Source organism: Callorhinus ursinus, unplaced genomic scaffold (assembly GCF_003265705.2).
Source record: "Callorhinus ursinus isolate GAN/ISIS: 27379988/994484 unplaced genomic scaffold, GSC_fseal_2.0 scaffold20, whole genome shotgun sequence".
Lineage (NCBI taxonomy): Eukaryota > Metazoa > Chordata > Mammalia > Carnivora > Otariidae > Callorhinus > Callorhinus ursinus.
The window spans coordinates 2,835,306-2,847,243 of record NW_027397082.1 but is presented as its reverse complement, the minus strand read 5'-3'; the positions used below and the strand labels follow the sequence as shown (position 1 = coordinate 2,847,243).

The 11,938-nt window shown below is 45.0% G+C and overlaps 1 protein-coding gene across 2 annotated transcripts; it reads right to left on the bottom strand.

Moving 5' to 3' along the window:
- Positions 1–453: 453 nt before the first annotated feature.
- Positions 454–8,729, bottom strand: PRDX3 (peroxiredoxin 3). Of its 2 annotated transcripts, none has more exons than XM_025880910.2 (7): positions 8,636–8,729; positions 7,144–7,279; positions 5,745–5,886; positions 5,049–5,184; positions 3,909–4,012; positions 1,780–1,945; positions 454–1,447 (listed from the first exon to the last, which is right to left on the bottom strand). In XM_025880910.2, the coding sequence occupies exons 1-7, from the start codon at positions 8,669–8,671 to the stop codon at positions 1,394–1,396; spliced, it is 774 nt and encodes a 257-aa protein (XP_025736695.1). In that variant the 5' UTR covers positions 8,672–8,729; the 3' UTR covers positions 454–1,393. The 2 variants fall into 2 exon arrangements, with proteins under 2 accessions (XP_025736695.1, XP_073760225.1); XM_073904124.1 differs by having other exon boundaries at positions 7,144–7,294; positions 8,636–8,704.
- Positions 8,730–11,938: the final 3,209 nt, after the last annotated feature.

Sequence of the window (11,938 nt, the reverse complement as noted above, 5' to 3'; positions counted from 1 at the left end):
CAAGTTGACGTGACTCTTGTCAAAACCTTCCTTATGTTTTCCATCTTAGAAGAGAATCCAAAGTCCTTAGCTTGTTCAATTCTCTGCTCTAGCCCTTGCTGCAGTTTATTTCCCTTCCAAACATTCTATGTATTTTTATCGTATTTATTGGTTTTCCCCCTCTAGAATGTAATTGCATGAAGGAAGGGGGTTGTCTTTTTTTGATTCACCCTTGTGCCTGCAAAACAGCACCTGGCATGTGGTAGGCACTCAGGATTTGCCACAATAACGAATAAATGCTTCATCTCTCTCTTGCCTGAACCTGAGCTCTTTGGGTGTAGAGCCAGCATCTTACTCATTTTTGTGGGCCCTGAGTTAAATGCTCCACAAATGTTGGTTGATATAATAAGAAGGAAAACTACAGCCCCATAATATAAGCTGAACCAACAATTAATGGTATTAAACATGCAAGTATTTTTAAAATGTTTATTATGTACTTTACACAATGAGCATTTCAGAAAAAATAATCACAATGATTTCAAAATGCAATTCCTAGACTCGATAAATATCCTTTATAATTACACCCAATCAATATCTGGAATTGTATGTAGACCCTATGTCAGCTAACAAGTAAAATAACTATATTAATCTCAGGGACGAGAAATATGCACGATCACCTAAGTCACTCTGCCACTGTGCCTTTTTTAAGATTATTTATTTATTTGACACAGAGAGACACAGCAAGAGAAGGAACGCAAGCAGGGGGAGTGGGAGAGGGAGAAGCAGGCTTCCCGCGGAGCAGGGAGCCCGATGCAGGGCTCGATCCCACACGACCTGAGCAGAAGGCAGATGCTTAACGACTGAGCCACTCAGGCGCCCCACCACCGTGTTTTTTAAAAACATGATTCTCATTTGTTTCAAGTACATATCCATTCATTGCAAGAGTTAAATTAGACCACTGATGTTAACACCTTAAAACTATGTATGATCTTTGTTACCTTAAAAGAAAATTCAGTTTTGTACAAAGAAATTCAAGAAGAAACTTTTCAGGACCCTTGATCAGAAGCTTCAGTGAGTGTTGTACTATTGTACCGGTGTACACGAAGGTTCAAGTAAGGCCAACAAAGAATGTTTCCTCTTTCCATTAAAGATAATCCAAGCAACAGGTAAACTAGCATTCTATAAACTAGCCAGCCATCAAGAGGTTACCAATAAAGGATGCTTTAAGTGTGTGAGGACATTTAAAAGCCTCAGCCAATGTTACAAAGTCACTAAAACATTTAGAGTATTATTTATGAATACAAGCATAATTGGTGTTTTGTCTTCTATAAATAATCATCTTTGAAATGCTCAAAGTGAGTTCCAACTGCAGCTCTTTCCTGATGTGAGAAGAGGTGGGTACACATGGGATGATCTACTGATTTACCTTCTCAAAGTATTCTTTGGAAGCAGTTGGATGTGGCTTTATCTGAAAATACAAAAACATTTAATTAGGCAGCTGACTTCAAGGTAAGTCTCAAAAGTGAGTTGAAAGCTCTCAGTTTTTAACCCAAAGTTTTTTTAACTTTTTAAAGCGTGGTCTGTTTCCTTTAAAATACACGGATGAAGGTTACATCAACAGCCTGCCTAATCCCTGGCCCCGCCCCAAACCCTGCCCCTCGGCAGCTTCACCCATCTGCACACCATCTGCACACTTGCTCTAAGGGTGGGCTCCTTTTGTAGGTACTCTAGGCCAGGAGCCCTGGAGGCAGCGAGGACCTGGGACCCTATGCTGGGGTCTCACTGCCTTTGGAAACCTACTGTAGGAGAATCCGGGGTCCAGTTTGCTGGGCAGACTTCTCCATGGGTTTCCACAAACTGGAACGCCTTCACCAAGCGGAGGGTCTCTTCCACACTTCGGCCCACAGGGAGATCGTTGACACTCAAATGCTTGATGACTCCATTGGGGTCAATGATGAAGAGACCTCTGCATCAGGATTTATCCCCATTAGTACCTCAGCGGAACCACAAGAGCAAAGTCTAACTTCTACCCGCTTCTGTCTTTAATTCTCCTCAATAAAGCATTAAACTCCATCGTATGCTTAAACGTGGGGCTTTCACTGTTACACACAAAGCTGATCATTTCTCACTGATGGCGTGCCACACACAGATGTGACTAGACCAGGCCAATGTGGAAAACAGGCAGTATTTCCCACAGAGAAAAGTTATAGAGTCTAAAAGTCAGAGAGAGCAGACTTCTTTAACTTATTAGTGATTTAGGTGTTCTTTGGGTGGCTGTATCAAATCATGAGAAGAAACCAGAGGCAGACGAGGAGAGGCAGAGATGTATTTTTATCTATATTCAGTAAATACTGATAAAAATGAGTGAATTCTTGGGTAAATGGGGGGGGGGGGGAGTCCCCTGGGGAAATCTTTGCAGAAAGAATTTACTGGCCTTAAGTCTAGGCTGAGCAGAAATCTAAAGGAAAAACAAAGACTGTTATTCTTTATCACTTGGCAGCAGCATAATGAAGTGACCTACCCTGTGGTCTGTGTTCATCCTCTGTGCAAGTGTTGGGGTTACTATGACATATGCAGATACAGGTCAACCACAGGTTTTAACAGTCTGTCTTAAAAGGGTGTGGCATTCCAAGTGTTAATCATGCAGTGAAAAAACAAGTAAAAGAAAAAGGCAAGGTGAAAGGTGCTTCTTCCTCCCTGAACCTGGCTCTTGGGGGTCTAGGCTTTGAGGCTCAAGGGGGTCCTGCTGTAAGCTCCTTGACCAAGAGCGGAGCCAAGCTGGAGTCCATGGTGCAGATGCAGGGCCCCCAGACTCCGGAAAGCAAGCCTTATCTTCCAAACCAGACTTGGCTACCCTCCCTTGTCAATTCTAACAGTGAAACCAGTAGGGAAGTAATGGCAAAATGAGCAAGACCTCACAGGGAAGGGGGTCCTGGGCGGACAAAGCCAGGCTTTTGTGTATTAAAGGAAGACAGAATCTCCCGGAGTAAAAGAGGCCCAAGCTCCAAGGTGGCTCCCAGAACTACAACTCCAGGTGTCACCCAAGAGGAAAGCAGGCCAGAGCAGAGTGAGGCAACAAGAGCAGGTGAGCAGGTTCAAGCCAGGCCCCAGCAAAACTGTGAGGCATATCAGAGTGGGGTCCTTGCCTGCTCCCTGGGGATCAAGTTCTGACCAAGCCCCCCTTCACTCAGTGACCATCAAGATGCCACTGTAAGGCTTAAGGTCTAATCCCCCCACCCCCAGGAAGGCTGTGTTTGCATACGGGACTGTTAAAGACAGAAAGCTTTCACACTCAAAGGAATAAAGATCTAGCCACTGAATGAATGAGGACAGAAGTGACATTCTGGGACAGGAGTCATGACGCTACCAGAACCTGTGCTAAAACCTTTGGCCGCCTCACCTTATTTAGTCCCCACAACCAACCTGGGAGGTCCATTCTCATTTTAGTTATGGGAAAACTGGGACTCAAAGAGGTTCAATAACTTGCCCAAAGTCATACAGCTGTTAAATAAATAGGTGAGATTAAAAAAAAAAAAATCAAACTCTGGTCTGATTCCAGGGCTTGAACAAGACCTCACCCACCCCAGCTCACTGACTCCTACAGTCTGCTAGTCTCCCTTTCTCCGGACATGTCAGGAGTGTGCCTCCCACGACAGCAGCTCCCAGGTGGTGAGGGCAAGCGCAGCAGTGTGACCACGACACACTGGTCCTCAGAAAGAGACACAGGGTGCTGCAGGCGGCAGACACATCTCAGCCATCCCGAGACGGCCAACACTCGCAGAAGGCACTCATCAGTGCTTCCGAAAGGCTACAGTGAATGGAAGCTTTTTGGTTTTCAAAATGCTTTACTGAGGGCTCTGTAAGTCCTCTAAGTGGGATGAATGTAAACATGAAAAACAAGTTTAAGTTCCTGAGAAACATGATCTTACCTTAGAGCAACACCGGGGCCTTCCAAGAGCACGCCATAGTCTCGGGAAATCTGTTTAGTCAAATCTGACAGGAGTGCGATGTTCATGTGGCCCAAGCCGCCATTCTAACAAAAATGCGGACATGACTGGCTGTTACACCGTATGCTCTCCCCATTCTCAGCCATGCAAACTGATGTCTGAGGCTAACAAGAATGGCGACAGGTGGCAGCAACTGAGAACTGACAGTGGACCGAGCACTGCTCTTAGCTCTTTCTGTTCACTCACTTCCTCCCAGTACTATCCTGGAGCAGATACTACTATCATTGTCTTTTTACACACGAGGAAACTGAGGCACACGAAAGTTAAGTTACTTGTTCCAGGTCATGGCTAGAAAGGGACAGAGGCAGGATTTAAACCCAGCTAATACTGGAGACCTTTCTTTTTCTAATTCTCGATGTATTCTTTTACTTGAAGATTAATTTCTGTAGCATAAAAATGGAAGCGTAATAAAGACTGAATAATTTGGTTTTGATAGTCCAGCAACACGGCTAGAAATTTTGATTCTCCCAATCGTTTTTCAGCAATAGTGATCATGCAGAAGAGTGAAATCAGAGAACTTAACCACCATCCCACAAGCCATGCAGGGTATGTGGGATCTACAAGGTACCCGCGAGAGAGGAGGCATCGGATCCCAACTGTCCTTGCTCCCACCCTGCTGGGCCTGTTCTCCGTTACTGTTTATATCTTGGAAAACACATGTGTAGTGGGCAGTAAATCCAGGCAATGTCGAAGGAGATAAGGACAGAGTTTAACAGAATTTGCCAGGAGCTTAGGACCTAGAAATAGCCCATTTCAGACTAGTCATGCTTTTACAATTTCTAGGTTAGTCTTTTTTTTTTTTTTTTTAAATATTTATTTATTTGACAGAGACATAGCGAGAGCAGGAACACCAGTAGGGGGAGTGGGAGAGGGAGAAGCAGGCTTCCCTCCGAGCAGGGAGCCCAATGCAGGGCTCGATCCCAGGACCCTGGGATCATGACTGAGCCGAAGGCAGACGCCCAACGACCGAGCCACACAGGCGCCCCTCTAGGTTAGTATTTTATGGGATCTTTTCAGTTTTTAGGCTCCTAAGTGCAAAGGCAGGGCCACTGAGGTTTATACCTTCCTTGGTGTGTTGATCCAGGCGAGATGCGTGAAGTGAGAATCCACTGAAACAGCAACAACTTCACAGTTCACGTCGTGAAATTCATTGGCTTTGTCGCTAAAAGCAACAATTTCTGTAGGACACACAAAGGTGCTAGAAAAAAAGGGCAGAAATTCCCAACAGAGAATTTAAAAACAAGGATTTAAAATTTAAACAGGTAGCCTAAAAACTAGTTCAACTGCTTAAAGGTGAAGAAGGCAAAAACAGTTAACCATTCTCACCAGACTCACCTCTTTATTTAAGAATCATACCAAAAAATGGGGGTGGGCAGGGGAAAAGAGGCATATTCTAAGAATAAAGGAACAAATAAAGTAGCTTCATGAGAAAAGTCATTTTATTACCTTTACTTTTCTCCTTTTCCTCCAGGCCAGTGACAACTTCCTTACAGACTGGCTTATGGGAACCACAGCTCCGGAGCACATAAAACGGAGCCATGTTGAAACCCTACCCCACTAAAAAGAATGCCATCCCCTCCTCTAAATTTATTTATTGTGTTTACTGTACAGATGCAAGCTGTCCTCAGCAAGGCCACCAGTGATAAAAGGATCTGAAAGAACCCTTCCCTTGACCAGAAGAGCAACCAGAGATAGGAAATGTCAGGGTGGAAGCAGGGACCTTAAATGACATTAAAGCATCACAGAAATTACACTTACAAGTCCAAAGGATAGAAGAAAAGCACCAAATATTTCCCCTTAAAGTCATCAAGGCTTAGGTCTTTGAACTCTCCGTTGACAACGGCAGTGCCCTTAAAATAGGGCGCGTGCTGGGTGACGGCAGGAGCGTGGTATGAGGAACCTGAAGGAAGCCCACACGCACATGTAGTTCATCATCTGCTAAATCACACACCTATCTGACTTCATTCAAATCTCTCATAGTAATTAATTAGTAGTATAAATTAATTAAAAGGTTCAGTTCAACCCTACGTCTAGGTAATACCCCCCCTTCTGTAGTTCTAGATGGTACACAAATTCAATTCAAAGTACTATGGCGACTGAAAAGACTAAAAAGATGATGCCAGAAGATGGTAGGGACGAAATTGAGACAGAATTGAGGAGGAAAGGAGCCTAGGCATGGATTCTAAATACGGCTCAGATTTTGCCATGTCCAGGCAGGACAGGGAAGAGGGAACAGGGGAGGTGTGGGGAACAGCCCGTGGCAGTTTGAATAGAACAGAGAGGTGTGTGTGGAAGGAAGCATAAGAGACGAAGCATGAACAGCGGAAGGCCACACTCTGAGGGCCCTTAAATATCAGGCTAGAATCTGTTCTTTTTTAAAGATTTTATTTATTTGAGAGAGAGAGAACGTGAGTGGGGGGAGGGGCAGAGGAAGAGGCAGAAGCAGACTCCCCGCTGAGCAGGGAGCCAGACACGGGGTGGGGGAGGGGAGGAGTTCGGGGCTCGATCCCAGCACCCTGGGATCCTGACCTGAGTGGAAGACAGACGCTTATCCGACTGAGCCACCCAGGTGCCCCCATAGCATTTGTTCTTAAAAGAAGGGATAGAGTGATCACTGGAGATTTTCAAGTAGGAGATGGAGGATGTGCTGGTGTTGGTGACCAACAAGGAAATGCGACACTGGCAGTCTGCCTCAGTAATTTTCAGTCCTGACTGGACATTAGAATCATTTGGTGAGCTTTTAAAATACACTGATAAGGGGATTAAAAGGTATGAACTTCCAGTTACAAAAAGGGGAGTGCAATGTACAGCATACTGAATACAGTTAATAATACCATAACAGCTTTGTATGGTGACAGATGGTACCCAGATTTATCATGGTGGTCACCACCTAATGTATATAAATCTTGAATCACTATGTTGTACATCTAAAACTAATAATACCGTTATGCTAACATTTAGATTAAAAAACAATACAAAACAAAATGATGTCCCAGTCTCACCTCAGATATTGACTTAATTTGTCTGCGGTGGGACTGGGGTAGTGGTATACTTTCAAAAGCTCCCCAAGTGAGTCTAATGGATAGCCTGGGTTCAGAGCCCATGTCCTGAGATGATGATTCATATTACCGGGGTCAAACCAAGGCATAACACTTACTGGTGCTAAAAGCGAATTTTGCTTGACCAGAACCAGACCACAATACATTTGTCAGGCATGTTCTTCGGGAAGCAGCAGGTCTAAGGGCTGCAGGGACAGAGATGCCCCAAGGAATAGCACTCACATGTCGGGCAATCTGGAAAGAGAAACACTTTATATTAGGAAGTAGCCCGAAGGCTGACCCTGCTGAAAGGCATTAGATCATTGGTCGCCTCCGCTCTCCTTGCTCCTGTGAACCAAATACCAAACCCCAAACTCTAATAAGAGTACAGAGTGAACCTCCATGTTCTTAACATTCCTTTCTGCTTCCTTCTGCTTCAAGACTGCAAGAGGGGAACAGGGAGATGTTGGTCAAAGCGTACAAAGCTGCAGTTATGTAGGATGAATAAATCTAGAGATCTAATGTGGGGGTACAATGACTATACTTAATAATACCATACTTAACCCTGGGAATTTGCTGAGAGAGTAGATTTCAGGGACTCTCGTCACACACAAAAAAGGTAATCATGTGAAGAGATGTTAGTTTGACTGAAGTAATCATTTCATTATGTATATGTATATCAAATCATCACGTTGTACAGCTTAAGTATATACTTTTATTTTAAAAATATATAAATAATTTTTTAAAACCCTGGAAGGCAGAGGGAAATTATAAAGCCATAAAGACTCCATGCTCTTAAGAACAACACAGAGGGTTCAAAAACCAAGGGGACTTGGCCAGGCCCCGTGTATTTACGCCCTTTACCAGCACGATCCACTAAGTATGTTCTATCATGTCAAGGTTTTCCCAGAAAAGACAAGGCCCCGCAGACAAGCAAACAAGTAGAGCAAAGTTCACCCTCTGGGAAAATTCGTACAGGGCTCAAGGGAATTGTTTGTTCAACTACAGTGTCTAGCACGACTCAGGAAGAAGAAAGAGCCTTGCGTTCAACCCCGCCAGGAGAAAGGGAAGAGAGGGTACCAAGAGGGTGCTCGGCTTTGCCAGGGGGAAAGCGCGGGTACAGACCTGGGGGATGGGAGGAGGGCATTGCCTTTTGCACTTTAGCACTTCGTACTTTACCACTTTGGTTTCCATCCACCATTTAGTGGATGCTTATTACTGCAAAGCCTTACTGAAGGCATCATTCTATCTTTGGGCGAGGACAGTAAACTGAGGTTCGAAAAGGTGAAGTCACGTGTCCAAGGTCACAGAGTAGCTACGGAACAGGGACGTGCCAGAGACCCTGCCTCCAGGACGGGGTGCTCAGGTGGAGAGAGGACTGAGGACCCCCGCTCGGAGAGAGGAGGGATTGGAAGAGAGGACAGTTGGGAGGGGGCGGTTCTGCGCAGGCGCATTCCCTAGAAGCGAGGCCTCTGGGTCCGTTACCCGCTGGTGCCCGCCAAGAACGGCGAAAGGGCCCTCAGACCACAGGGAGCAGGATCCTGTCTGGGAAGCACGTCGTCGGAACCACTACTGTGTCTCCGCTCTTGTCCCCTGCCGGCAGCCACTCACCGAAGCCCGGAGAAATCGTCCCACTGCGGCCGCCATCTTCAGTGCGCTCGGGGTTCGCGGGACTGGCGGGGAAGGGGAGGAGACGGGGCGTGCGGGGGCGGCCCCGGGGCGGAGCCTCGGCGGCGGGGCGGGGCCTGCGCCGGAGCGGGGGCGGGGAAGATGACTTCCCCGTCTCTTGCTGGGACCTTCCTCGCGTCGACTTATTTGTCAGGTGTCTCGGCCCCAGTTCCGAGGGGGAAATGCCCGCTGTGGCTTCTAAGTAACGAAATGCTTGGGAAAACAACACTTTGTTTCTAACCGCCGCCCCAACCTAAAAAGGACTAATCCAGCTGGGAAGTTTGTGATTTTTATGGTTAACCTGTGTGCATGACTGTTCTACCCCTTCTGCAAAAGGTTCTTCTTCCTGTTTAGGCGTCAGGTAGAGCCTTCTGGATTCTGCAGGAGATGGAATTAATTTTAAAGACCTTTTTTTCCATTATTAAGCCAAGTGGGTCAGACACGTCGAGTTTTTGGTGTTCTGAAAACCTTTGGGATGGTGTGTGGACTTCCATTTTGGCCTCTCTTCCCCAAATTGGGTGAATTGGGACAAATTTAAATTCTGCTTTCTGTTGATTAGTAAAGCCAAGTGCTCAGTGGTGAGCATGGTATTTTGAAGCAAGCTCATCAAACACAGATAAAAATCACACGGTGGCCTTACGGTAGATGCAGACTCTAAGTAGGTGTTTTCCAGACACCAGTCATTCCACTACCAACTTAGTTTCTTGAATCTGTATATATTATTTACTATTTTCTTTAAGTTGACTCACTTTTGAAAAACGTAAATGAATTTATTTGAAAGAAAATGTTAAATAACTTCAATGGTAAAACCTTGTAACTTGCTATTAATAGAAAATAATTAAAATAAATACATTAGGGGGGCGCCTGGGTGGCTCAGATGGTTAAGCGTCTGCCTTTGGCTCAGGTCATGATCCCGGGGTCCTGGGATGGAGCGCCACATTGGGCTCCTGGCTCAGCGGGGAGTCTGCTTCTCCCTCTCCCTCTCCCTCTGCCACTCCCCCTGCTCATGCTCTCTATCTCTGTGTCTCAAATGAATAAATAAAATCTTTTAAAAAATGAAAAATAAAAAAATAAATACATTAGGGATTCCTGGATGGCTCAGTTGGTTAATCGTGTGCCTTTGGCGCAGGTCATGATCCCCGGGCCCTGAGACTGGGGCCCTGGGATTGAGCCCCAGCTCGGGCTCCTTGCTCAGCGGGGAGCCTTCTTCTCCCTCTGCCGGTCATTCCTCCTGCTTGTGCTCCCGCTCTCTCTGTGACAAATAAATAAGATATTTAAAAAATAAATACATTAAAACAAAATGTTATTAAGTAGCAACTAGGTACAGTTGCCTGCTGAAAATCTGAGACTTTGTAAAAAGGGAGACAGGTGGCTAACAGCATCCCGGTATCACATGGGGTTCTCTTTATGTAATCAGAAGGATTTAAAGAGCATTAAGAGGGTAATAATTTTCTCACTTTGGGACTTGATGTTATTTATTTTGCTCCTCACATAAATCCTTTTATGTACCACTAGTACAGCAGTGGGTACTAGCCCCATGTTTTGGAAGGGACTACCCTGGAAGCAAGAGATGAGAATCTAAAACGGCGTGACCATTTTGGAAAATTCCATGTCAGTATTTAGTAAAACTGAATATATGACTCAAATAACTTGAGTTCTAGGTATATGCCCAAAAGATGTGTGTACATCAGTTTATCAAAAGACATAGCCCAGAATGTTCATAGCAACACTATTATAATGGCACAGAGATAAAACTACACAAATGCCCATCAACCATAGAATGGATGAATAAATTCGGATATTATTAACATTATACAACAATGAGAATGAATGCATGGCAGTGACATGCAGCAACGTGGGTGAGTTTCACAAACATGATACTGAGTAAAAGAAGCCAGACATGAAAAAGTAGACACTGTATGGTTCCATTTATATGAAGTTCAAAAACAGGAAAAACTAATGTATAGTGTTTGAAGTCAGAATGGTGGTGACCTTGAGGAAAACGAGAATTGGAAGTGGGTAATGAGAAGACAAGTACGGGTGCAAATAATACTTTATCTGTTGACCGGCTTAAAGGTAATAGTTGTATTTACTTTGTGAGCATTCATGAAGCTGTACACTTATGATTGGGCACTTTTAAATGTCATAATCCAAATAAAAGTATATATATAGCAAGAGGCTACAAATTTCTCAATCATTTCCCCTTAGTACCTGCCTTGTGTTTAATTGGTGCTCATAATGTGTTTGTGAACAGATGTTTGAAAAGAAAAGGGGATTGTAATGTTGGAGCTCGAAATCATACTGTAGTCTGAAATGGAATATTATTCAGCCATAAAAAAGGAATGAAGGATTGATATATACCGTAATATGGATGAACTGAAAACAGCATCATGCTAAGTAAAAGAAGCCAGACCCAAAAGGCCAAATGTTGTATGGTTCCTTTCATACGAAATATGTAGGATAGGTAAAGCCTTAGAAACAGAAAGCAAATTGGCGATTGCCAAGTGCTGGGAGGAGGAGGCAGGGGGACTGACTGCTTAATAGGTACAGGGTTTTCTTTCTTTTTTTTTTTAAGATTTTATTTATTTATTTGAGAGAGAGAGAATGAGAGATAGAAAGCACGAGAGGGAGGGGCCTGGGTGGCTCAGTTGGTTAAGCGACTGCCTTCGGCTCAGGTCATGATCCTGGAGTCCCTGGATCGAGTACCGCATCGGGCTCCCTGCTCGACAGGGAGTCTGCTTCTCCCTTGACCCTCCTCCCTCTCATGTGCTCTCTCTCTCTCGTTCTCTCCCTCTCTCAAATAAATAAATAAACATCTTAAAAAAAAAAAAGCACGAGAGGGAAGAGGGTCAGAGGGAGAAGCAGACTCCCTGCTGAGCAGGAAGCCCGATGTAGGACTCAATCCCGGGACTCCAGGATCATGACCTGAGCCGAAGGCAGTCGCTTAACCAACTGAGCCACCCAGGTGCCCAAAGATTTTATTTATTTATTTGACAGAGAGAGACACAGTGAGCGAGGGACACACAAGCAGGGGGAGTGGGAGAGGGAGAAGCAGGCTTCCCGCGGAGCAGGGAGCCCCATGTGGGGCTCGATCCCAGGACCCTGGGATCATGACCTGAGCCGAAGGCAGTCGCTTAACCAACTGAGCCACCCAGGCGCCCCCTCGGGTATAGGGTTTTCTTTCAGGGGTGACGAAAATGTTTTGGAACTACATAGAAGTGGTGATTGTACAACACTGTGAATGTG